General features: G+C 42.6%; 1 protein-coding gene across 3 annotated transcripts in view; it reads right to left on the minus strand.

The window, feature by feature from the left end:
* The window catches only part of LOC140194557 (probable C-mannosyltransferase DPY19L4), a 99,780-nt gene that overhangs the window by 33,708 nt on the left and 38,467 nt on the right, over positions 1 to 27,605 (minus strand). For all 3 annotated transcript variants that reach the window (XM_072251784.1, XM_072251790.1, XM_072251776.1), the window contains exons 7-13: positions 24,591 to 24,714; positions 22,503 to 22,637; positions 14,502 to 14,633; positions 11,332 to 11,433; positions 7,084 to 7,157; positions 5,010 to 5,168; positions 2,714 to 2,833 (exon numbers count right to left, since the gene is read on the minus strand). In XM_072251784.1, coding sequence (XP_072107885.1) covers positions 2,714 to 2,833; positions 5,010 to 5,168; positions 7,084 to 7,157; positions 11,332 to 11,433; positions 14,502 to 14,633; positions 22,503 to 22,637; positions 24,591 to 24,714 — 846 coding nt within the window. The remainder of the gene's footprint in view (positions 1 to 2,713; positions 2,834 to 5,009; positions 5,169 to 7,083; positions 7,158 to 11,331; positions 11,434 to 14,501; positions 14,634 to 22,502; positions 22,638 to 24,590; positions 24,715 to 27,605) is intronic.

Here is a 27,605-nt window from a genome sequence, read left to right on the forward strand (position 1 = left end):
AAAAGAATGACAAATGAACAAAAGGAGCGAAGAGAACAAAGGAAAATATAGTGATGGTCACCTGATACTCAGACCAGAGAAAACACAATCTCCAGTGATAACTATAACCTATACAACAGCTAGATTCAAGTAGTGTGACACCTGCTACTGAAAACTAAGTAGTTTCTGGAAAAATACAGAAGCAACTGTACTGTAATTACTGAAAAATTCACTGAACAATTCCACATACATGGATGATTATATAAAAATACAAACAAGCATAGGAAAATTAAACTACAAAAAAACAATTCTACACCCCAATCCAACATCTGCTACAACTCCTCCATCTCTTTTATAAGATTTCTGACTGGGTAGCCTCCAGCCTGATGGCGTGAACATTGATTTCTGCTTCCGGGAGCCTTTTTGTTTCTTTCCCATCCCATTCCCACTTCTTCTATTCGTCAACTCTAACCTCTACTCACCCATCACCCCTCCGGTACCCCTCTTCTCATAGTCCACTCTCCTCTCCTACCAGATTCCTTCTTCTTCAGCCCTTTACCTTTCCCACCCATCACCTTCCAGCATCTTACTTCACTCCCCATTCCCCACCCACCTGGCTTCACCTAGACTGTCCTTCTTTCCCTGCATCCACCTTCTCATTCTGGCTTCTTACCCCCTCCTGAAGGTATGTGAAAAGGAAAAAAATAGTGAAAAGGAAAAAAATAGTTAAGACCAAACTTGGGCCCTTGAAGACAGAAGCGGGTGTATTTATTATGGGGAACAAGGAAATGGCAGACAAGTTGAACAGGTACTTTGGATCTGTCTTCACTAGGGAAGACACAAACAATCTCCCAGATGTAATAGTGGCCAAAAGACCTAGGGTAATGAATGAATTGAAGGAAATTTATATTAGGCAGGAAATGGTGTTGGATAGGCTGTTGGGTCTGAAGGCTGATAACTCCCCGGGACCTGATGGTCTGCATCCCAGGGTACTTAAGGAGGTGGCTTTAGAAATCGTGGATGCATTGGTAATCATTTTCCAATGTTCTATAGATTCAGGATCTGTTCCTGTGGATTGGAGGGTGGCTAATGTTGTCCCTCTCTTCAAGAAGGGAGGAAGAGAGAAAACAGGGAATTATTGACCGGTTAGCCTGACGTCGGTGGCGGGAAAGATGCTGGAGTCAATTATAAAAGATGAAATTACGACACTTCTGGATAGCAGTAACAGGATTGGTCCAAGTCAGCATGGATTTACCAAGGGGAAATCGTGCCTGACTAATCTTCTGGAATTTTTTGAGGATGTAACTATGAAAATGGGCAAGGGAGAGCCAGTGGATGTAGTGTACCTGGACTTTCAGAAAGTCTTTGATAAAGTCCAACATAGGAGATTAGTGGGCAAAATTAGGGCACATGGTATTGGGGGCAGAGTACTGACATGGATTGAAAATTGGCTGGCTGGCTGACAGAAAACAAAGAGTAGCGATTAATGGGTCCCTTTTGGAATGGCAGGCGGTGACCAGTGGGGTACCGCAGGGTTCAGTGCTGGGACCGCAGCTGTTTACAGAATATATTAATGATTCAGATGAGGGAATTAAAAGTAACATTAGCAAATTTGCCGATGACACAAAGCTGGGTGGCAGTGTGAAATGTGAGGAGGATGTTATGAGAATGCAGGGTGACTTGGACAAGCTGGGTGAGTGGGCAGATGCATGGCAGATGCAGTTTAATGTGGATAAATGTGAGGTTATCCACTTTGGTGGTAAGAATGGGAAGGCAGATTATTATCTAAATGGAGTCAAGTTAGGAAAAGGGGAAGCACAATGAGATCTAGGTGTTCTTGTGCATCAGTCACTGAAAGCAAGCATGCAAGTACAGCAGGCAGTGAAGAAAGCTAATGGCATGCTGGCCTTCATAACAAGGGGAATTGAGTATAAGAGCAAAGAGGTCCTTCTGCAGCTGTACAGGGCCCTGGTGAGACCACACCTGGAGTACTGTGTGCAGTTTTGGTCTCCAAATTTGAGGAAGGACATTCTTGCTATTGAGGGAGTGCAGTGTAGGTTCACAAGGTAATTCCCAGGATGGCGGGACTGTCATATGTTGAAAGATTGAAGCAACTGGGCTTGTATACTCTGGAATTTAGAAGGCTGAGAGGGGATCTTATTGAAACATATAAGATTATTAAGGGATTGGACACGCTGGAGGCAGGAAGCATGTTCCCGCTGACGGGTGAGTCCAGAACCCGAGGCCACAGTTTAAGAATAAGGGGTAGGCCATTTAGAACGAGTTGAGGAAAAACTTTTTCACCCAGAGAGTGGTGGATATATGGAATGCTCTGCCCCAGAAGGCTGTGGAGGCCAAATCTCTGGATGCTTTCAAGAAAGAGGTGGATAGAGCTCTTAAAGATAGCGGAATCAAAGGTTATGGGGATAAGGCAGGAAATGGATACTGATTGTGGATGATCAGCCATGATCACAGTGAATGGCGGTGCTGGCTCGAAGGGCCGAATGGCCTACTCCTGCACCTATTGTCTATTGTCTAAGACAAGTCTTAGCCCAAAACATTAATTCTTTACTCGTCTCCATAAATGCTGCTTGACCTGCTGAGTTCCTCCAGCATTTTGTGTGAGATGCTCTGGATCTCCAGCTTTTGCAGAATCTTGTGTTTGTATTTCATAAGACTTGCTGTTGTCATCGCTGGGCATCATTTTAAAGGGCATTCAGAGAAATACACTCACCCTTGGAAGAGCAGTGCCAGTGAGCCGAACAGCAGCAAATGTAGAGTGTGGTACACCACCTCAGGCCTTTCACCAATCATCACCATATCGGACAAGTCAGCAGCTTTTTGTGGCACATCACTAAAACACAAAGTCAACAGTAAATACCTCATTATTTATATGCCATTTCATTCAAAAAATTCAAGGAAAATTAAATTCAAGTTACATTTATCGAAGGATGTATACCATATAGAACCTTCAGATTCATGATCATGGTTTCTGTCATTCACTCCCTCCAGTCAAGTCAAGTTTATTGTCATTTAACTACATACATGTATATAACCATATAATGTATACCTAATGGTCTGGGGAAAGAAACAGTTTCTCATCTTGACCGTTTTTGTTTTTCTGCATCAGAGTCTCCTGCCAACAGTAGAAAGTCAGAGGATGCTGATGGATGGATGGGATCCTAAATAATGCTAAGGGTCCTGTGTATGCTACACTCCTGATAAATGCCCCCCATGGATGGTAGGGAGACCCCCATGATCTTCACAGCCATTCTCACAGTCCTTTGTAGAGACTTCTGGTCTGATGCTCGACTGCTCCCAGACCAGATGGAGATGCAACTTGTCAGGACGCTCTCAATGGTGCTCCTGTAAAACGCAGTTAAAATAGGCGAGGGAAGCCTTGCTTGCTTCAATCTTCGTAGGAAGTGGAGGCACTGTTGTGCGTTCTTGTTCAAGGAGGTGATATTAAAGGAGGAGGTGAGCTCATCCATCATCTATGTGAACCTATACTGAAGCAGCTATACTGCTCGTATCCGTTCAAAGTTCAAAGTAAATTTATTATCCAAGTGCATATACGTCACCTTATACCAGCCTGAGATTCATTTTCTTGCAGGTATTCACAGTAACAGCAAAGAAACACAATAGAATCAATGAAAAACTACACACGAAGTGGACAAATAACCAGTGTGCAAAAGAGAACAAATTGTGCAAATACAAAAAGAAGAAAAATAATAATACACAAATAAGCAATAAATATTGAGAACTTGATAAGAGTCCTTGAAGTGAGTCCATAGTTTGTAAGAACAGTTCAGTGTGTGTTGAGTGAAGTTATCCCCTCCGTTTCAAGAGCCTGATGGTTGAGGTGTAATAACTGTTCCTGAACCTGATGACTTGAGGTTCCTGTAGCTTCCTCCTGATGCAGCAGTGAGGAGAGAGCATGGTCTGGATGGTGGTGGCCCTTGATGATGGACAATGCTCTTTGTAAATGTGCTCCATGGTAGAGTAAAATAACGGAAAATATCCACAGTTTATCACATTCCTTATAAGATTTACCAAAATACCTTACAACCAAGAAATGTGCACCGTGTTTCCAGAGGAGCATTGTTTGGTTTAGCTGTTTACATGTGTATAGCTGAATGACAACAAAAAATTCTGCAGACGCAGGAACCCTTAAGTAACACATACAGAATGCTGGAGGAACTCAGCAGGCCAGGCAGCATCAATGGAAAGGAATAAACAGTCGATCCTGTGGGCTGAGTCCTGATGAAGGGTCCTGGCCCCAAAACCTCGAATGTTTACCACTCTCCACAGATGCTGAGTTCCTCCTGTATTTTGTGCATGTGTTACAACCAAGACAGTGTTTCTGAAGTGAGGCCAATGCTGCAGTTTTGGAAATGAGATGGTCAGCGTGCAGACAACGAACACACACACACACACACACACACACACACACACACACACACACACACACAGTGTGATCATACCCAGTTATACAATTTTATGTCACCTAAGAGTCTGACACCACAGATTATCACCACGTCCATCAAAGACATCAAATGGGCTTTAAGTTTATTTCTAATCCAAAAGACACTACGTTCAATGGCACAGCGTTCCTTCAGTATTAGTTCTCTTGAAAGATTTAGACTGTGAGACTAATGAATACCCACCCTCCACCGAGGTCTCACCAGTGGGACATTGAGCTGTTTAGTTTATCCGCACTGTGCACTACATGCATTTTAAATTATATTTTATTAACTTATGTATGGAATTATTTTATTTTGCGTTGTGTGTTTTATACGTATTGTGGATGCACTGTGGTCAGGAGGAACATTGTTTTGTTCAGTTGTATATTTGTACAGTCAGATGACAAGAAATTTGAATTTTCACTTAAAGACAGATAGGGAAGATCAAAGTGGTTTATGGTACAAACAAATAAGTATTTACACTAAACTATTTCTTTAATGATTATGCCAAGATATTTCACTGTGGATGCAATACCCCACTTAAATTGCATTGAGTTTCTTCTTTACCGGAACTTCCTGGCCACGACTTGCAAGGTTGAGAACAGGCAGATAAGCAGCACCGACATGCAGAACGGGAGCAAACAAGTCTGGGTCAGTCGAATGAAGAATTCTTGCGAAGGGGTCTGAAAGGTTTCCTGGCAGAGCAACAAATTTATGCTGAAGTCTCTGAGTGGAAAGAAAAGAGGATAAAGAAATTACAAGAGCAGCAATAGACAAAGGAACATATCCTTCTGTCCAAACCAACTCACAATTTTTCTATATTTTAGACAGAGATGCAGCACAGTAACAGGTCCTTCCGGCCCAACAAGCCACACCACCCACGTGACCAGTTAACCTCCTCACATTTTATTTAGTGAGACAGCGCAGAACAGACCCTTCTGGCCCTTCAAGCTGCATCACCCAGCAACCAATGATTTAACCTGAGCCTAATTACAGGATAATTTACAATGACCAATTAACCTACTAACCAGTATGCCTTGGGACTGGGAGGGGAAACTGGAGCACCTGGAGAAAACTTATGCATTCCAAGGGAAGGACATATAAAATCCTTACAGACGCCAGGATTCAACCCTGAACTCTGATACCCTGAGCTGTAATAGCTTCGTACTAACTGCTACGCTACTGTGGTGCCCGAACCTGTACATCTTTGGAATTTGGGAGGAGTCTGAAGCACCAGGGAGGAAACCCATGCAGATCATGGGGAGAACGTACAAACTTCTTACAGACAGTGACAGGAATTGAACCCTGGTTGTTGGCACTGTAATAACATTATACTAACCGTGACACTACCATGCTCAGGGGATGTACATTTTAAAGTTGTACTGTTAATAAACAATGGATTTCAGCATTATAAAACATAATTTCTTATACTTACTATTAGAAATACATTGATAAACCAGACTTCTGTTGAAATGTTACAATATAGTTAACTGTATGGCATACACTTGCACATGCAGCTTCATAAAAAAGCCATGGTTAGCGCAATGCTATTCCAGCTCAGGGCACTGGAGTTCAGAGTTCACAGCAGCATCCTCTGTAGGCAAGTCTGTACATTATTTTCTGTGTGTACGTGGGTTTCCTCCGGGTGCTCCGGTTTCCTCCCACAGTCCAAAGACGTACCGGTTAGTAGGTTAATTGGTTATAGTAAATTGTCCTGTGCTTAGGCTAGGATTTAATTGGTGGGTTGTTGGACAGCATGGCTCGAAGGGCCAGAAGAGGCTATTCTACACTGCATCTCTATACAATTACAAAGAAACCCAATAGTAACCATTAAAATAAACCATCAAACACCCAATAAGCAGAGCAAAAAAACAAATCATGCAAACAATAAACATTCAGAACTGAAGTTCATGAAAGTGAGTCCACAGATTCAAAGTCAGGCATCACTGAAGCACGATTCAGGATCTCATCAGTTGCAGGCCACTGCCTCAGTTCAGTGCAAAGACAAGTAAACCTCACAGAGCAGCGAACCAAACCGGCCCCAACACCCACCCTGACCTTTTCAATCTAGGGACAGAGACAGACAGACAGACACACACACACACACACACACAGCAGCTAACTGAACTGGCCCCAACACCCACCCTGACCTTTCAATCTAGGGACAGGGACAGAGACAGACAGACAGACACACACACACACACACACACACACACACACACACAGCAGCTAACTGAACTGGCCCCAACACCCTGACCTTTTCAGTCTAGGGACAGAGACAGACAGACAGACAGACACACACACACACACACAGCAGCTAACTGAACTGGCCCCAACACCCTGACTTTTTCAATCTAGGGACAGAGACAGACAGACAGACACACACACACACACACACACACACACACACACATACACACAGCAGCTAACTGAACCGGTCCCAACACCCTGACCTTTTCAGTCTAGGGACAGAGACAGACAGACACACACACACACACACACACACACACAGAGCAGCTAACTGAACTGGTCCCAACACCCTGACCTTTTCAGTCTAGGGACAGACACACATGCGCACACACACGCTGCCGGTCAGCAGGAAGGAGAGGCTGTACCTTGCCAGCTTCCCAACAAATATTACCTTGTAGTATTCAAGTCAAATTTTGCCTCAAAAAACTTTAATATGTGTTCATTTTCTTCTTGAGGGAGCATTTTCTGGAATTATGTAAAAAGCAAGTAGAACTTGTTAATTCCAAGGCTGCAGTCATAATTCTGAACCGAAACACCAGCAAGCCAAGATTGACAAAGATCCTGCCTTCCCACCATCTATACAGAAGCTGCCTCAGGAAGGCACTATCCATCATCACAGACCCTCGCTGAACTGTACTGAATAACTGTGAAGGTGCTGCAGTGTGCATGCGGCCAAGTGATTGCACGCTGAATTGACTGGGCCACCTATATGCAGAAGGCCCTCAGTTTTTGCACGAGCTTTTGACTGTGCACATTCAAAGTTCGGAGTAAATAGATTATCACATTAGAGACAAAGAAACACAACAGAATCGGTGAAAAAACACACACGACAAAGATGGACAAAAAACCAACGTGCGTAAAACAACAAGCTGTGCAAATGCAAAAAGATAAAAAATGAAATAATAATAATAATAATAATAAACAAACAATAAATATTAGATGAAGAGTCCTTGAAAGTGAGTTCATAGGTTGTGGGAACAGTTCAGTGTTGGGGCAAGTGAAGGTGAGTGAAGTTATCTCCTTTGGTTCAAGAGCCTGATGGTTGAGGGATAATAACTGGTCTGAGTCCTGAGGCTCCTGTACCTTCTTCCTGATGGCATCAGCGAGAAGAGAGCATGGCCTGGGTGGTGGGGGTCCCTGATGATGGATGCTGCTATCCTGAGCCAGCGCTCCTTGTAAATATGCTCAATGGTTGATTGAGATTGGTGGAAGGGCAGGCAGTGTTGAGGAAACAGGAAGGCTGCAGAAGGACTTAGACAGATTAGGAGAATGGGCAAGAAAATGGCAAATGAAATACAATGGTGGAAAGTGCATGGTCATGCACTTTGGTAAAAGAAATATGTGTGCAGACTGTTTTATAAATGGGAAGAAAATCTAAAAATCTGAGATGCAAAGGGACTTGGGAGTCCTTGTGCAGAACACCCTAAAGGTTAACTTGCAGGTTGAGTCAGTGGTGAGGAAGGCAAATGCCATGTTAGCATTCATTTCAAGAGGTCTAGAATACAAGAGCAGGGATGTGACGCTGAGGCTTTGAGGCCTCACCTTGAATATTGTAAATAGTTTTGGGCTCCTCATCTCAAGAAAGGTGTGCTGGCATTGGACAGGGCTCAGAGGAGGCTCACAAGGATAATTCCAGGAATGAAAGGGTTATCATACGTGAAATGTTTGATAGGTCTGGGTCTATACTTGCTGGAATTTAGAAGGATGAGGGGAGAGTATTGAACCCTTTCAAATGTGGAAAGACCTTGAAAGAGTAGATGTGGAAACGATGTTTCCCATGGTTGGGGAGTCTAGGACAAGAGGGGACAGCCTTAGGATAGAGGGGTATCCATTTAGAACAGAGATGCCGTGAAATTTCTTTAGCCAAAGGGAGTTGAATTTGTGGAATTTGTTGCCGCAGGCCAGTTTGTGGGGTGTATTTAAGGCAGAGCTTGATATTTTCTTGTTTGGACACGGCATCAAAGGTTACGGGGAGAAGGTCAGGGAGGGTTTAAAAAAAAAAAGGATCAGCTATAATTGAATGGCAGAGCAGACTTGATGGGCCAAACAGCCTAATTTTGCTCCTATGTCATATGGTCTTAATAAAATATAATCAAAGTATATGTAATGTTCAGCACAGGGAAACAGTAAACGGCTCGCTGTCCTAGTAATGAGAGCTCGGGAGGCGGCAGAGTACTCATTATTCTCACAGTCACACAGGAACTGAAATGCACCCACGGACATAGCATTGTCGCAACAGAGCTGGAGTTTTCTTTTACATAATGTTGATAAAACCTTCACCCACTAATCCATCCCATCAAACCCCCACTGCCTCTAATTTATCATTATCCGTCAGTCACCTTATGTACAGACACGCCTGTGCCTAGTGTCACTTTATGGACAATCAATCCACATGAGCTATCTTACGTATTTTGTATTTCTTGTGTTTTTTAAATTATTATGTTCTTTATTTTATTGAGTGTTTTTTTGCATTGGATCCACAGTAACAATTATTTTGTCCTGCTTTACACTTGTGTACTGGAAATGAAATTTAAAAATCTTGATGTTTTATGTTTCAGCTTAACAAGCTATTCTTGCATAATTTTTTAAAAAAAATTATAGTCATAGGGAAATACAGCACAGAAACAGGCCCTTCAGTCCATCTAGTCCTTGCCGAAATCATGTAACCTGCCTCCTCCCATCGACATGCACCAGGACCATAACCCTTTGTTCACCTACCATCCACGTACCTATGCAAACTTCTGTTAAACGTCTCTTAAATTTTCTGGTCAACCTATGCTTGGCCTCCTGACCAGTGATGAAACAAACCATTTTCAAGCAGAATTTTTTAAATAGTTGCCATGCAAGTTGATTAGGTTGATAAGATGGAGTGTTGGCCATCATTAGTCAGGGGATTGAGTTCAATGTTGCAGCTCTATAAAACCCTGGTTAGACCACACTTGAAATAATATGTTCAGTTCTGGTTGCCTCATTATAGAAAGGATGTGGAAGCTTTAGCGAGGGTACAGAGATTTACCAGAATGCTGCCTGGATTACAGAGTATGTCTTTTGAGGATAGGTTGAGGGAGCTTGGGCTTTTCTCTTTGGAGTGAAAGGTGATTTGATAGAGATGTACAAGATGATAAGAGCCAGAGATTTCTCCCCCAGAATGGAAATAGCTAATACAAGCGGACATAATTTTAAGGTGATCATAGGAAAATACAGGGGATGTCAAAGGCAAGTTTTTTTTTAAAAAAGAGTGCTAGATATATGTAATGTTCTGCCAAGGGTGCTGGTAAAAGTAGATACATTAGGGACATTGAAGAAACTCTTAAATAGACACAAGGATAACAGATATATGGAGGGCTATGTGGGAGGGAAGGGTTAGGCTGATCTTGGAGCATGAAAAAAGGTCCGCACAACATCACTGTACTGTACTGTACTGTTCTACGTTCTAATTTTTTAAATTGGAAGTCACCCAATACTATAGGCAACACACACAAAATGATGAAGGAACTCAGCAGGCCAGGCAGCATCTATGGAAAAAACTACAGTTAATGTTTCAGGCTGAAACCCTTTGGCAGTCCAGTCCTGCCGAAGAGCTTCAGCCCGAAACATCAACTGTACTTTTTTTTCCCCCATGGATTCTGCCTGGCCTGCTGAATTCCGCCAGCATTGGTGTGTGTTGCTCAGATTTCCAGCACCTGCAGTTTTTCTCGTTTGTAATACTATATGCAACTGATCTTAAGTTTTATAACCAGAAGCATATGAAATGAGAAACACAAGAGATTCTGTGAAAGCTGGAAATCCAGAACAACATAAACAAAATGTGAGAGGAACTCAGCAGGTCACACAGCATCTGTTGAGCGGAATAAACAATCAAAGTTTTGGGTAAAGATCCACCCCCTCACCCACCTTCCTCCTCAACTGGTCTCATATCACCTGCCAGCCTGTAGTCCTTCCCCCTTCTGCGCCCCACCTTCCCAGTGCTGATGAAGAATCTTGGCCAAAGACGTTAACAGTTTATTCCTCTCCATGGATGCTGCCTGACCTGCTGAGTTGCTCCAGCATTTTGTATGCGTTGATCAGGTTTTCACATCAGTGATAATAAATCTGACTATATATTAGATTGTGCCTGGGATTGCGAGGAGCCCTTGGATTGTTTATTGTGGGACATTCTGCGCACCATAGAATGCAGGGTATTTAGGCATTGAGTAACACCCAATAAAAAGTCGTTAAGTTTAAGCAGGGCAGCAATTGTGGGAGCAGCCATCGTTGGAGTAGGACAGTGTTAGAGTGGGGTGCTTGAGGCTTTGACTCAAAGAGAAAAGATGGAGACAGTTAGTAGTTTTTGGATAAACTTCTTCCTTATTGCACAATTAAAGCAGTGAGGAAAACCAGGAAGAGTAGTAGAATGCTCTTTTAGTGAGACCTGGGAAGACAGGGAGACCTCTAATATCAATTCTGAATGGTCTTTGAACTCATTGACACTACTTCTCTCTTCTTCCTCTCTTTCTGCACTCTATGCCTGCAAGAAAATGAATATCAGGAAAGCATTAGGTGACATACACAATCTTTGCTGTACTTTGGACATGCTATTCAGAAGTAACAATGAAGTACAAATTAACAGCAACAAAGATATACAAAGCAAGTTACGCACCTTTATTACGAGATTTAAAGTAATTGACACAGTGAAAACCAAGTAGAAATGGAGAAGTAATTTCATCAGCCTTGCTGAAAAGTGGCCTTTCTTCAAGTTTTGCTGTGAACAAAAAGAATATTGAAATTGAAATAATGAATTTGAACCAAATAGTGAAAAACCTAGTTAGAGTGGACATGGAGAGGATGTTTTCTATAGAGGGAGAGTCTAGGACCCAGAAGGCATAGCCTAAGTATAGAGGGGTGTCCATTTAGAACAGAGATGAAGAGGAATTTCTTTAACAAGAAAATAATGAATCTGTGGAATTTATTGCTACAGACGGCTGTGGAGGCCAAGTCATTGAGTATATTTAAAGTGGAGGTTGATAGGTTCCTGATTAGTCAGGGCATCAAAGGTTACAGGGAGAAAACAAGAGAAAGGGGTTGAGAAGGACAATAAATCAAGCATCATGGAATGGCGGAGCAGACTCGACAGGCCGAATGGCCTGATTCTGCTCCAATGTCTATGGTTTTACGGTCTAAGGAGCTATGCTAGGAGCCACACTCACGTTCCCATCTACATCAACGGAGCTGTAGTGGAGCGTGTATCAAGCTTCAAATTCCTTGGTGTCCACACTTCCGAGGATCTCACCTGGTCCCTGAACTCCTCCATCCCGATCAAAAAGGTGCAACAGTGCCTTTATTTCCTGCGGAGCATCAAGAAAGCTCACCTCTGTCCCAGGGTACTGACGGACTTCTACCGCTGTACCATTGAGAGTATACTCATCAACTGGCATCTCAGTGTGGTATGGCAATTGTCATGTATCGGACCGCAAAGCACTCCAGCGTGTGGTGAAAACTGCCCAGCGGATTATCGGCACCCAATTGCCCACCATTGAGAACATCTACCATAAACACTGCCTGGGCAGGGCGAAAAGCATTATCAAGGAAGCATCTCACCCTAACCATGGACTTTTTACTCTCCTCCCATCCGGTAGGCGCTACAGGAGCCTCCGCTCCCGCACCAGCAGGCACAGGAAGAGCTTCTTCCCTGAGGCTGTGACCCTGCTGAACCTCACATCACAGCGCTAAGCAGTATTGCACCTATATTGTACTGTCTCAGTACTTTTATATTTGTGTGCTGTAGCACTTACTTTTTATTTGCAGTTATTTTGTAAATGACACTATTCTTTGCATTTCTGGTTAGATGCTAACTGCATTTCATTGGCTTTGTATCTGTACTCGGCACAATGACAATAAGGTTGAATCTAATGTAATCTAAAAGGGCAACGGATCAGTATTTATACTGACATCAGCAGCACATCATTGTAGATCTCAAACTAATTCCACCACAAATATCATTGGATCATTTTGATTACAGTCCTCAAGGATCATCTTTATTCACCATATACATTTACATGTATTTGGAGTTTGCTATAATGTGTTGGCAACTAAAACAATATTCAACAATCATAAAAAATAAAGTTAGAGTTGTAGTATGGACACGAAATGAAATATGAGTAAATACATAAATACCAGCATGTATTTACAATGTAAACTATTATAAAAAGTAGCTTAAAGTGTTTACAGAGCAGTTCAGTGACAGGGCAACAGAGGGGATGGGGAGGGCTAACTAGAATGGTTAACCGGATTAACTGCCCAGGGCAAGAAATTTTTAAAGTAGGGTGAATTTTTGAAGTCCTATTGCACTTTCCAGAGGGAAGCTTTTATAAAAGGCATTTTGCAGAGTGGGTAGTGTCCACAATGATTTTTCCTGCCTGCTCCTTTGTCCTGGACACATGCAAGTCCTGCAGTGATGGTAGACTGCAGCCGATGCACCTTTTCTGCTGAGCTGACAGTTCACTGTAGTTTTCCTGTATTGTAAGAGGATTCTTACAAAGTTCAAAGAAAATTTTATTGAAGTATGTCTTCATTTTCTTGCAGGTTTTCACAGTAGAACCAAGAAATACAATAGAATCAATGAAAAACTATACACAAATATAGACTGACAGGAGAATGAGGATGAGAAAAAGGAGAAGGATAATAATAATAGATAAATAAATAAGAAGAAGAACGTGAGTTGTAGAGTCCTTGAAATCGAGTGTGCAGGTTGTGGAATCAGTTCAGTATTGAGGTGAATGAAGTTATCCACACCGGTTCAGGAACCTCATGGTCGAAGGGTAATGACTGTTCCTGAACCTGATGGTGTGGGTCCCCATGAATATTAACAGAGTTTATGTTTTGCAGTATACTGGTGTTAGCCAGAAAGAACTACAATCTAAAAATCAGTGAACAGGAATGAGGGAAGGGCAGTCGAAACAGACAAAGCTAAAGTCTTCGTTCATGGCATCTGGGCACAGTAATGGAGGCAGCCATTTTTTGAGACTGTCCCTGCAGCTGCCATTTTGTGAAATATTTGGTAAAGTGTTTCTTGCTCAGGGATAGTTTAAACAGAGCAATTAAACATGGACACTAGGTGTTTCTACTGATGATCTGCTAAACCTGAAACCATTTTAAGATAGAAGCTGTTTATTATGTGGATTGACAAGCTGGTAGAAATAACAGCCTGTGACCTGGTTGTCTGGGCCCAGTGAACTGGTTTGAACCTGTCTGAGCGGAAATAACAGAAGTTACCTCGGTCACAGGGCTGAAGGGCTGTTTATAAAGCAATACTGCTTGTAGCCTTGGGCCACATCCAGTGAGAAGCCAACATACGTCCGTCAGACAACCTTGAGCCAACAAAACTGAAACATCATAGATTGAGCTGATAGGAAAAAGATGATTTTGGGAGTAGAGACAGTGACAACTCTGTGGAGACCAACCACTGCACAAGTGGTTGACCCTATGTTGGAAACATGGAGATCCTATTGGCATCAGAAAGAATAACTGGCCAGCATAGACTCCTTTTTCCAGGCATTACCTTTTCTCTTCTGACTGTTCATGGAGGGTTAGGGAAACCTAGTAGGTAAGCACATAGGCATTTAGTTGTGTAAATTCATGTGTTTTATAAACTGATCCAATAAAGGTACTTGTTAGTAAATAGATAGTCTCTGTGCCTGAATGATAATTATTGTTGAGGAATACTTGTAACACTGGGTTAACTAATTTGAACAACTTAAGCGGAGCACAACATGCTGCCTCAAATGATCAACGTTAAATGCAGATGAAGTTTCGAAATGAAGATTCTCCTACCTGAATGTACTTTGCCAGGTGTGAACCAACGATGAAACTCAGAAGTGGGGAAGAGAGCAAAGCAGAATTTCTGAACTGCGTAAAATATCCTAATGCAAGGCACACCAAATACATCCTGTGCACTTCTGTTACCTGCAAGACAAAACAGGGGGCAGTTCCAAACTACTGTCTGACAAAGGTAGAGGTAGGGGTTGAAGTTCTGATGAAGGTAGAGGAACACATTCAAACTGCTGGAGGAACTCAGCAGCTCAGGCAGCACTACTGGAGAGGAATAAACAGTCGACGTTTCAGGCCACTTTCTTTAGAAAGCAAATTCCACAAATGTGATTTTAAAAAAAGCATTTAACCATTTAACACTGCTTCTCTCTCTCTACTATCTACCCCTTAAAGACAAGAGATTCCGCAGACGCTGGAAATCCAGAGCAACACACACAAAATGGAGGAACTCAGCAGGTCAGGCAGCACCTGTGGAGGAGAAATAATCATTCAGCATTTTGGGCCAAGACTTTTCATCAGGACTGGAAAGGAAAGAGAAAGACACCAGAATAAAAAGATGGGGGGGGCAGGGGGAAGAAACACAAGCTAGAAGGTGACAGGTGAAGCCAGGTGTGTGGGGAAGGGGGGAATGAAGAAGCTGGAAAAGGTAAAGGGCCAGAGAAGGAATCTAATAGGAAGGGAGAGTGGACCATGGGAAGAAGGGAAGGAGAGGGGAACCACCAGGGGGAGGAGAAAGGAAGAGGTCAAAGTCCAGAGAAGGACAAGCCAATGATTGGGTATAAATGCAGACAGAGCAAAGAGTTTAATTGTACCACAGAGGTAAAATTCAAAAGGGTGAAGAACGTAGGACTGAAAGTGCTGTATTTAAATGTATGTAGCATTCGGAGTAAAGTGGACAAACTCGTGGCACATTAGAGATTGGCCAGTATGACGTTGTGGGCATCACTGAGTCGTGGCTGAAAGAGGCCATAGTTAGGAGCTCAACACCAAAGGATATACTTTGTATCGAAAGGACAGGCAGGAAGGTTTAGGCGGTGGTGTGGCTCTGTTGGTAGGAGATGGAATTACATCTTTAGAAAGAGGTGACATAGGGTCAGAGAATGCTGAATTTTTGTGGGTGGAGTTAAGAAACTGCAAGGGTTAAAAAACTAATATGGGAATCATATATTGCCTCCAAATAGTAGCCAAGATGTGGGGTTGAGATTGCAAAAGGAGCTGGAAAATGCACGTAACAAAGGTAATGACACAATTGTAATGGGGAACTTCAATATGCAAGGGGATTGGGAAAATCAGGTTGGTGTCAGATCTCAAGAGAGGGAATTTGTTGAATACCTACAAGATGGCTTTTTAGAGCAGCCTGTGCTTGAGCCTACTCAGGAAAAGGCTATCTTAGATTGGGTGTTGTGTAATAACCCAGATCTTACTAGGGAGCTTAATGTAAGGGAGCCCTGAGGAGGCAGTCATTGTAATATGATTCAATTCATACTGTAATTGGAGAGGTGAAGCACAAGTCACATGAATCAGTATCGCAATGGAACAAAGGGAATTACAGATGCATCAGAGAGGAGCTTGCCCAGGTGGACTGGAGGACAAGACTGGCAGGGGTGATGCAGAGCAGAAACGGCTGAAATTTCTGGGAATAGTTCACAAGGCACAGAATAGATATATTCCACAGAGGAAAAAGTTCTCAAATGGCAGGGATAGGCCACTGTGGCAGATAAAGGAAGTTAAGGACTGCAAAAAAAACAAGGAAAGGACACATAATGTAGCAAAAGTGATTGGGAAGTTGGATGATTGGGAAACTTTTAAAATCCAACAAAAGGCAACTAAAAAAGCTATAAGGGAAAAGATGAAATATCAGGGCAAACTAGCCAATAATATAAAGCGGGATGCCAAAAGTTTTTTTCAGTTATATAAAGAGTAAAAGGGAGGTGAGAATTGATATTAGATCACTGGAAAATGATGCTGGTGGGGTAGTAATGGGGGACAAAGAAATGGCAGACGAACTTAATAAGTACTTTGCATCTGTTTTTACTGTGGAAGACACTAGCAGTGTGCCAGAGGTCTGTGAGTGCTGTTGCTATTTCAAAGGGAAAAAATGCTAAGCAAACTGAAAGGTCTTAAAGTGGATAAGTCACCTGGACCAGATGGACTACATCCCAGAGTTATGAGAGAGGTTGCTGAAGAGATAGTAGATGCATAGGTTATGATCTTTCAAGAATCACTTGATCTTGGCTTGGTCCTGGAGGACCGGAAGATTGCAAATGTCACTCCACTCATTAAGGGAGGAAGGCAAAAGAAAAGAAATTATAGGCCAGTTAGCCTAACCCTCAGTAATTGGAGAAGTGTTGGAGTCAATTATTAAGTATGAGGTTTCAGGGCACTTGGAGACTAATGCTAAAATAAGTCAAAGTCAGCATCGTTTCTGTAAAGGGAAATCTTGCCTGACAAATCTGTTAGAGTTCTTCAAGAAAGTAACAAGCAGGGTGGAGAAAGGAGAGGCAGTGGATGTCATTTACTTGGATTCTCAGATGGTATTTGATAAGATGCCGCACATGAGGCTGCTTAACAAGATAAAATCCTGTGGCACAACGAGAAAGATACTGGCATGGATAGAGGGATGGCTGACAGGCAGGAGGCAGTGAGTGGGGATAAAAGAGGCCTTTTCTGGTTGGCTGCCAGTGACTAGTGGTCAGTATTGGGACTGCAACTTTTCACATTGTTTGTCAATAATTTAGATAATGGAATTGATGGCATTGTGGCAAAGTTTGCGGACGATACAAAGGTAAGTGGAGGGGTAGGTAGTGCCGAGAAAGCAATGCAATTGCAGCAGGACTTAGACAAATTGGAAGAATGGGCAAAAAAGTGACAGATAGAATACAGTGTTGGGAAATTATGATAATGCATTTTGGTAAAAGGAACAATAGTGCAGACTATTATCTAAATGTGGAGAAGGTTCAAACATCAGAGGTGCAGAGGGACTTAGGAGTCCTCGTACAAGACTCCCAGAAGGTTAATTTACAGGCTGAGTCTGTAGTAAAGAAGGCAAATGCAGTGCTGGTATTCATTTGAAGTGGAATAGAATAAAAAGCAAGAGATAATGCTGAGACTTTATAAGACACTGGTCAGGCCACACTTGGAGTACTGTCAACAGTTTTGTGCCCCGCATCTCAGAAAGGATGTGTTGTCCAGAGGTGGTTCACAAGGAGGATTCCGGGAATGAAGAGGTTAACATACGAGCAGCTTTGAGCCTGTACTCACTGGAATTCTGAAGAATGCGTAGGGATCTCACTGAAACCCACCGAATGTTTAAAGGAGTGGATAGGGTGGATGTGGAGAAGATGTTTCCTATGATGGGGGTATCCAGAATAAGCGAGCAGAGCCTCAAAATTGAGGAATATCCTTTTAGAACAGCGGTAAGGAGGAATTTTTTTTTTTAGCCAGAGAGTAGTGAATCTGTGGAATGGTCTGGTACAGACCAAGTCCATGAGTATATTGATGGCGGAGTTGATCGTTTCCGATTGGTCAGGGCATCAAAGGACATGGTGAGAAGGCAAGTGTACGGGGCTGAGTGAGATCCATGATCAGCCATGATGGAGCAGACTTGATGGGTTGAATGGCCTATTTCTGCTCCTACGTCTTATGGTCTAAGCTTATAGGTGATATGTAAGACCAGGTGAGGGGGAAGGTGAGTGGATGGGGAGTGGGAATGAAGTGCAAAGCTGGGAGGCAGTAGATGGAAGAGCTGAAAAAGTATCAAGTGATTTTGCAACATATCTGACGAATAAACTCTTTTTGGGCTTCCAGCTCAGTATAGCCTTTGTTAAAATTCTTATTCTCTACTCTTATTTCAATGGCTTCCTTCACCAGGCGGACCCGAAAAGCCACTGGCAGGGCACTGTAGTTTTAACAAATGCGAAGGTCTCACTCTAAGTAAGGACTGGAATTTGATTGTAAACATGGTAGGACAGCGGAAATCTGATTGGTTGAGGGCTAACCAATCAGGTGGGTCAGACAACACGGGGGGGGGGGGCGCATATTTACCATCAAAGTAGACAGGCTGAGGCAGCATCCCCGAAGAAGATGGCGGAGTTAGCCATCAAAACACCGGTTAAAATCGATATCTGTTCCAGGTTGAAAGCCCAAGCAAAGTTTATTCCGAAGAGCGGAAGGAGGATAAAGAGTCAGAAAGCACCATAGACCACAGAGGGGGAGCAATGAGAGAGGGTCTTACTGAACTCCCGATGAAGGTAAGATTTACACCTTCAGAGTAGGCATACCTCAAAGAGACCTCACAGTGGATGTTGTTAAGCCTAGATACAAAGTCCGAATCAAAAGGTTGAGCATGGTGAGGCTAATATTCTGAGCTGCGTATATTTCATTGCAAGTAGTATTGTCAGCTGAGCTCAGGGCATGGATCAACACCTAGAATAACGATATTGTAGCCATTAGTGAGACTTGGTTCCAGGAGGGGCAGGACTAGCAGCCCAATGTTCCATGGTTCCGTTGTTTAAGTTGTGATGGAGCAGGTAGGATTAAAGAGAGAGAGGTGGCATTACTAGTCATGCAAAATGTCACAGCAGTGCTCAGTCAGCACAGATTGGAGAGCTCGTCGAGTGAGGCTTTATTGGTAGAACTGAGGAATAAGAAAGTTATTACCAGGTTAGAGAGATTATATTATAGACCACCCAACAGTCCATGGGACTTAGAGGAGCAAACACGTAGCAAGATTGCAGACTGTTACAAGAAACATAAAGCTGAGATTTTAAACTTTTCACAAATTGTCTGGGACTCCCATACTGTAAAAGTGCTAGATGAGAGAGTCCAAATGCTTTCAGGAAAGTTTCTTTAATCAGTACATAGAAGTCCCAACAAGAGGGTGTGTAATACTTGATCTCCTATTAGAGAAGAAGGAGCTAAAAGACGGGACCAGAGATTTTTGAAAACCCAGGCGACGTCTTTCAGTTCGCCTGCGAAACGTCTTATTCTCCTTTTGTCATGTTTTTCTTTTCAAGGTGGCTGGGGTCCTGTCAGGGTCCGAGATCTGCAACTGCAGCTCAAACTACAGTTCTCCATGGGCGGCAGGTTCTCATTCTCAGAATCGCCGTGTGGCCTGGCATTTTGATATCTCCAGGTGTGGCTTGTGGACAACCCAGTTCCTCGCTGATGTCACCGACTGAAGCATTGCGGAGACTGAAACATCGAGACAGCAGGCAGTGTGCGTGAGATGTAAAACCAGGTGAGTGTGTGTCCAATCTGTGCTGACTGAGAACTGCTGTGACGTTTTCCTACAACCTGAAACCCTTCCTTGAGGATTTCTGCTGGAATTCCATCAGGCCCAGTGGCCTTGTTCCTCAATTTCTTGCAAGCTGTCTGCAGCTTTTTGATAGTAGGAGATTACTTTTGTCCCCTTCATGGGTCGTTGTGGGAGCTGGTTGATGATTCCAATATCAACAGTGGTGTTACGATTAAGTAAGGGGCTGGAAGATTGGAGGATAGCTTATATTGCTCCGTTGTTTAAATTAGTTTCTAAGAATAAGCCAGGAAATTATAGGCTGGTGAGCCTGACATTAGCCATGGGAAAGTTACTGGAAGGTATTCTAAGGGATCAGATACATAAATTTTTGGATAGACATGGACTGATTAAGGATAGTCAGCATGGCTTTGTGTGTGGCAAGTCGTGTCTAACAAATCTTATAGTTTTTTGAGGAAGTTACTAGGAAAGTTGAAGAGGGCAAGGCAGTAGATATTGTCTACATGGACTTTAGCAAGGCCTTTGACAAGGTCCAGTATGGGAGACTGACCAAAGAAGTTCAGTCGCTTAGTGTTCAAGATGAGGTAGTAAATTGTATAAACAATGGCTCCACAGAAGAAGCGAAAAAGTTGTAGATACTTGCCTCTCTGACTGGAGGCTTGTGATTAGTGATGTGCCGCAGGGATCAGTGCCGGGTCTGTTGTTGTTTGTCATCTAAATGAATGATCTGGATGATACTGTGGTTAAATTTGTGGATGACACCAAGATTGGGGATGTAGTGGACAGCAAGGAAGACTACCAGAGCTTGCAGCAGGTTCTTGACCAGCTGGAAAAATGGGCTGAAAAATAGCAGATGGAACTTAATGCAGACAAGTGTGAGGTGTTGAACTTCAGTAGGACCAACCAGGGTAGGACACACAGAGCACTGATGAATGTGGTAGGGCTGAGGGATCTGGGAATATAAATCTATACTTCCTTGAAAGTGGCTTCACAGGTAGATAGTGATGTAAAGAAAGCTTTTGGCACATTGGCCTTCATAAACCAAAGCACTGAGCACAGGAGATGGGATGTTATATTGAAGTTGTACGAGATGTTGGTCATAGTCATACTTTATTGATCCCCGGGGAAATTGGTTTTCGTTACAGTTGCGCCATAAATAATTAAATAGTAATAAAACCATAAATAGTTAAATAGTAATATGTAAATTATGCCAGGAAATAAGTCCAGGACCAGCCTATTGGCTCAGGGTGTCTGACCCTCCAAGGGAGGAGTTGTAAAGTTTGATGGCCACAGGCAGGAATGACATCATATGACGCTCAGTGTTGCATCTCGGTGGAATGAGTCTCTGGCAGAATGTAATCTTGTGCCCAACCAGTACATTATGTAGTGGATGGGAGACATTGTCCAAGATGGCATGCAACTTGGACAGCATCCTCTTTTCAGACACCACCGTCAGAAAGTCAGTGAGGCCTAATCTGGAATATTGTGTGCAGTTTTGGTCCCTACCTACAAGGAAGATGTAAATAATGTTGAAAGAATACAGAGAAAATTTACAAGGGTGTTACCAGGGATTGCAGGACCTGAGTTATAAGGAAAGATTGAATAGGTTTGGACTTCGTTCCATGAAATGTAGAAGATTGAGGGAGATTTGATAGAGGTATACTAAATTATGAGGGTACAGATAGGGTAAATGCAAGCAGCCTTTTTCCACTGAGGTTGGGTGAGACTACAATTAGAGGTCATGGGTTAAGTGCAAAAGTTCAAATGTTTAAAGGAAACATGAAGGGAACTTCTTCACTCTGAGGTAGATGAGGGAGGGAGTGAACGTTGACTCAGACCATGAGAGGCCTGGATTGGGCATTTTCGTGCCTTACAAGGCACAGATTGTAAGTCTGTGTGGGGTGCCATTTCTCACACAGACACTAGAGCAATGTGTGGTTAAGTGCCTTGCTCAAGGACACAAACACGCTGCCACAGCTGAGGCTCGAACTAGCGACCTTCAGATCACCAGAGGAATGCCTTAACCACTTGGCCATGTGCCCAACACAAGGTAGGGGAGAGTGTGGAACAAAATGCCAGTGTAAGTGGTGGATGCAGTGTTGAGTTCAGCATTTTAGAGAAATTTGGATAGGTACATATATGGGAGGGGTATGGAGGGCAGGCCAATGGGACTTGGCAGATTAATGGTTGGGCAGAAACTAGAAGGGACGAAGGGCCTGTTTCTTTACTGTCGTGTTCTATTACTCTACAGAGCAGCAGATCATAAACAGAAGAGATTCTGCAGATGGTGCAAGTCCAGAGAAATAGACACAAGATGCTTGAGGGGAGGATGAAGGTAGAGTAGTGGATTGATGTATATGGATTTTAGTAAGGTATAAGATAAGGCTCCCTACGGTAGGCTCATTCAGAAAGGAAGGAGGCATAGGATCCAAGAAAACAAGGTTATGTGGATTCAGAATTCCCACATTCTAAAGACGTGCGGGTTGTTGGTTAACTGGTGGCCCGAGTGCAACTGGATGGCACAGGCTCGTCGGACAGAAGGGCCTGTTACTGTGCTGTGTTCCTAAATTAAAAAATTAAAAAATGGGTTAGAGAGTGATATGAAACCAGCCATGATGGAACGACGGAACAGACTCAATGGGCCAAATAGCCTAAATCTGCTCTTACGTCTTTTAAAAAAAAGAATTGGCTTGACAACAGATTTCATATTCTTTACCACCCGGTCCCATAATGCCACCCCCACCACCTACCTTACGGCTCTGAATTAGATCCAGGCAATCCAAAAGGAAAAGACTGAAGGCTTGTACAAACAGTACATAGTGACTCATCTCCCACATCATTATAAAGGCAAAGGCAGATGCACACATCAGCAGATATGAGAAAACCTAGGACAAGGGATAGGAAAAAAAACATTACCTTTCATTACCCACAATTTACAATCTGCACTTACACTATATTATCTTTATACACTGACTGACTGTATCACGGCTGGTATGGAAACACCAATGCCCTTGAACGGAAAAGCCTACAAAACATAGAGGATACAGCCCAGTCCATCACGGCTAAAGCCCTTCCCACCACATCTACATGGAGCACTGTCATAGGAAAGCAGCATTCATCATCATCAAGGACCCCTACTGTCCAGCCAATGCACTCTCCTTGCTGCTGCCATTGGGAAGGTAGTACAGCAGCATCAGGTCCCACACCACCAGGCTCAGGAATCGTTATTACCCTGCAACCATCAGGCTCCTGAACCTGAGGAAATAAAGTCACGCAACACAACTCCGAACTGATTTCACAACTACAGACTCACTTTCAGGCCTCTCTACAACTCATGTTCTCAGCATTATTTTTATTTGCACTGTTTGTCACCTTTTGTACATTGGTCGTTTGCCTTTGTTTATGCAAACTTTTTCGTAAATTCGACTTCTTTTTTCCTGCAAGAAAATGAATCTCAGGATGACAGGTATATGGTGATATATACCTAATTTTGAACCTGCTGCTAAGATGGTGGTCATGAGATGGGAGGAGCATTTGTTATAATTTTCTGAAATTTCCTAAATTCTGGAGATTTTCAGAAGTGGAACATTGAGAACCAGGGGAGATAGAGCAGAAGAAGGATTTCTTCTCTTGAAGAGTCAGATACCCTTTGGAACTTCCTACCTAGCATACAATGGTGTCTGAGTCTCTCCACATATTTAAGGCTCTGGCTGACTGTTTTTTTTAAAACACTGGGGAATCCAACAATTGTGGGTTGAACAGAAGTAGACAACTGCTCAGAGAGGTGGGGTACAGGCCAAATGAAGTGACCTTTTTGGATGGCAGAACAGAGTTTGAGAAACTACACGGTCTACTCCTGCTCCTGTTTCTTAGTAGAACAGCTTTTTTGTTACCCACTCTAGGCTGTAGCCCAAGAATGGCTTCATTTGTCAACGACCAACACACTCTGATAATGTGTTGGGTGCAGCCCGCAAATGTCGCCATGCTTACGGTGCCAACATTGAATGTCCACAACTTACTAACCCTAATAACCCATACATCTTTGGAATGTGGGAGGAAACCCAAGCAGGCACGTGAGGAACATACAAACAATGGCAGGAAGTGAGCCCAGATCACTGGTGTTGGAAAGTGTTATGCTAGCCACTACACAATTGTAACACGCAATCAATGGGCGTGGTAGGACATACACAGTAAATGGTAGGGCACTGAAGAGTGCAGAGGAACAAAGAGATCTGGGAGTTCATTTTAAATTTACAGCTAAACTAAGAGATTGCATACAAAGTGCAGCTGAAAACGTAAGCAAAGATCCTTTGGGTGGAAGGCTTCAAACCCATGCTAGAACAGTTAGTGTACATAAAAAGTCTTATCACAGTAATAACCATCTTTATAAAAGAGCACAAAATGCTGACTGGTCAAGTATCAACTGGAAAAAAAATTGCCTTTAGATTATTAACAGCCGAACAATAATCACAATCAAACATTGAAATGCATTAATCATGTGTACATGAAAACATACAGTGAAAGGCACTGTTTGCATTAACAACCAACACACCCAAGTGTATGCCGGGGACAGCCCGCAGGTGCCACCACACACTCTGGTGGCAACACAACACGTCCACCGTGCTTGGCATAACAACACAGAACACAAGCAGCAACAAAACAACAGCAGCAACACAAGCCTGATCCTCCCTCCCACCTACACACATACACAATCCTTTACCCCAACGCAGCCCCTACCCTTCCGTCTTCAGCGGACGCGGATTCAGACGTAGACGCACAGACATTGGGTCTCTGACTACCAGGCTCACAGAGATACTGCATTGCTATTTCACACTCACCTCCATCGTGGAATTGATGTTGGTCTTCAGATAACCAGTGAGCGCCCCGACCTGGAGTGCAAAGTATGGTAGTGCCCAATTTTCCCTCAGGGGAACCGTATGTTCCACTCTGGTGGTGTCGGTCCTAGAACAATTAAGTTAGAAGTACATTAGACAGCACAATACAGGACTTTCGGCCCACAATGTTACACCAATCTGTTAACCTAACCCTTCCCACCTACACAGCCCTCCAATTTTCTATCATTTATATGCCTATTTAAGAGCATCTTAAATACCCCAAATGTATCTACTGCCATCCCTAGTAGGGCATTCCACGCAACCACCACGCTCTGTACAAAATATTTATCTCTGACATCCCCCCAATACTTTCTTTCAATCACCTTAAAATTATGCCCCCTCATATTAGCCATTTCCACCCTGGATTTTTAATAAAGCTGCGACATTATCTTGAAGATTTTGAACTTAATCGCCTGAACAATGAAGGCAAACACACCATGGGCCTTCTTAACCACCCTATCAACTTCCCTGGCCACTTCAAGGGAGAAAAGAAAATACCAATAATGGCAGAGCAAATGGGTAACTCTTCTGTAAAATAATACTATGAAGAACTTTACTGTCAGATTCCAGATGAAACCTTGGTTTCGTGTAGGAATTCCCAACCATTTTCATGCCACAGACCCCTCCCAGTAACCGAGGGATCTGTGGGCCTCAGGCTGGGAATCTCTGGGTTGGTGCTTTATCCAAAAGGGAGCACCTCACACAGAGAAACAAAGTTCAAATTAAATTTAGTATCAAAGTATGCATTTGTCAGAGAATCAAAATCAGGTTTGATACCACTGGCATATGTCATGAAATCTGTTGTTCTGCGGCAGCAGTACATTGCAATACATAATAATAAAAAATCTGTAAATTACAATAAGTGTATATCAAAAAAATAAATAAGTCGTGCAAAAAGAGAGAAAAACTAGTGAAGTAGTGTACATGGGTTCATTGTCCATTCAGAAATCTGATGGCAGTGGGAAAGAAGCTGTCCCTCAAACATTGAGTGTGTACGTTCAGGCTTCTGTACCTTGATAATAGCAATGAGAAGGGGGTATACCCTGGGTGATGGGGGTCCTTAAAGATGGATGCTGTCTTTCTCAGGCATTGCCTTTTGAGGATGTCACCATATACAACCCTGAGATTCATTTTCTTGTTGACATTAACAGTAGAACAAAGAAATACAATAGAATTAATAAAAAGCTACAACATGCAAAACAAAGCAAACCGTGTAAATTTAAAAAAATCAAATAATAAATAAAGGGATAAATAAATGGATAGATAAATGAATGAATGAATGAGTGAATGAATAATATTGAGAAGATAGTTGTTGAGCCCTTGAAAATGAGTCCACAGCTTGTGGAATCGGTTCAGTGTTGGGGTGAATGAAGTTATATTTGCTGTCCTTTAGTGCACATGAAGTTGCATTCTGACTCCTCCAACCCCCACACGAGCACCTGGTTGTGGTTTGAACCCCCGGCATCCTAACTCGAAGTGAAAGTGTCACGTAACTGTTTACCAATACAGCAAAGAGAAAGCAGGGAGGAAAATTCACTGAGGACACTACCCACTGTGCAAACTGCCTTTTCCAAAAGCTCCCTTCTGCAAAGTGTTGTAAGGTTATTAAAACAAAAACTTAATGTCATCTTAAAATTTCTTACTCCAAGCAGTTAATCAGATCAATCGTTCCAATAAGCCCTTACCCCCTCCCCCCTTACCTATTATCCTGTCACTGTATTTATGCACATTTTATTTTAATCTGAACTTCTCACTTTATTTTAATATAATTCTTTATTCTTTACAATTGTTGAATGTTGTTTTTTTTTCATTGCATGTTATGCTAACACAGCACAGCAAACTCCTAATACAGTGGGTTCTGGTTTCTTGGGACACATCGCGACCAGTACATTTTGGCCCAATTAGCGGCTGCTCCAATACGCCCAGGTTCCATGGAAATAGTTAAAAAGGTATACAAAAGACAAACGACCATTTAACGGAGGAACAAATTATGTACTTAAAATGAAATACAGAACAAATTAGAACTGCAGAAAATACTACTACAGTACTATAAAACTGTGTATTAGTTCCTAAAAGTTATCAGAAAAATTAATCCAGTGTATACTGACTATCTTTTTTGATCGACTGTAAATTAACAAAATCAGCACAGACACCTAGTGCAGATAATGGAGAGTTTTCATCCTCCAAATCTTCACTTTAATGTAACATCCTTGACCCTTGATCCTTGAAAGCACAAAAATTCTCAGTTTAATTTCACTATCAAATGAGATTTTAAAAAAACTTTTAAAGGATGACAGCCAAAAGCTAGATTAGATTCACAAGTCAATCAAAACATACAGTGAAATGTGCTTTTTGCATTAACAACCAATACAACCTCAGGATGTGCCTGGGGCACTCATTCACAGTCGCCACACATTCCAGCACCAACATAGCATGTCCACAATGTTCAACTAAACAACACAAGCAACAACAACTCCTCATTAATTTGACCATTCGAAACAAGACATCAGCAGTCACCTCACAATTCAGCTGCAAGAGTTGTGTGACATGTCAGTAGAAGGTAAAATATGAACACTCTACCCCAATTAGGACAATGTCTACATCAAGGCATATGGAAGGCAAAAATACACTTTAATGCAAATAGACCATAAGACATAGAACATACAGCACAGGAAAAGGCCCTTCAGCCCGCAATATTGTGCTGAACCAATTAAATTAGTAATCGACTGGCCAACTAAATTATCTCTTCAGCTCCATCATGGGCACGAGCATCCCCAGCATCCAGGACATCTTCAAGAGCGATGCCTCAAAAAAGACAGCATCCATCATTAAGGACCCCCATCACCCAACACATGCCCTCTTCTCATTGCTACCTAAAGACACTCACTCAACAATTCACGAATAGCTTCTTCCTCTCTGCCATCAGATTTCTGAATGGACATTGAACCCATGAACAAT

This window comes from Mobula birostris, chromosome 1 (assembly GCF_030028105.1).
Source record: "Mobula birostris isolate sMobBir1 chromosome 1, sMobBir1.hap1, whole genome shotgun sequence".
Taxonomy (NCBI): Eukaryota; Metazoa; Chordata; class Chondrichthyes; order Myliobatiformes; family Myliobatidae; genus Mobula; species Mobula birostris.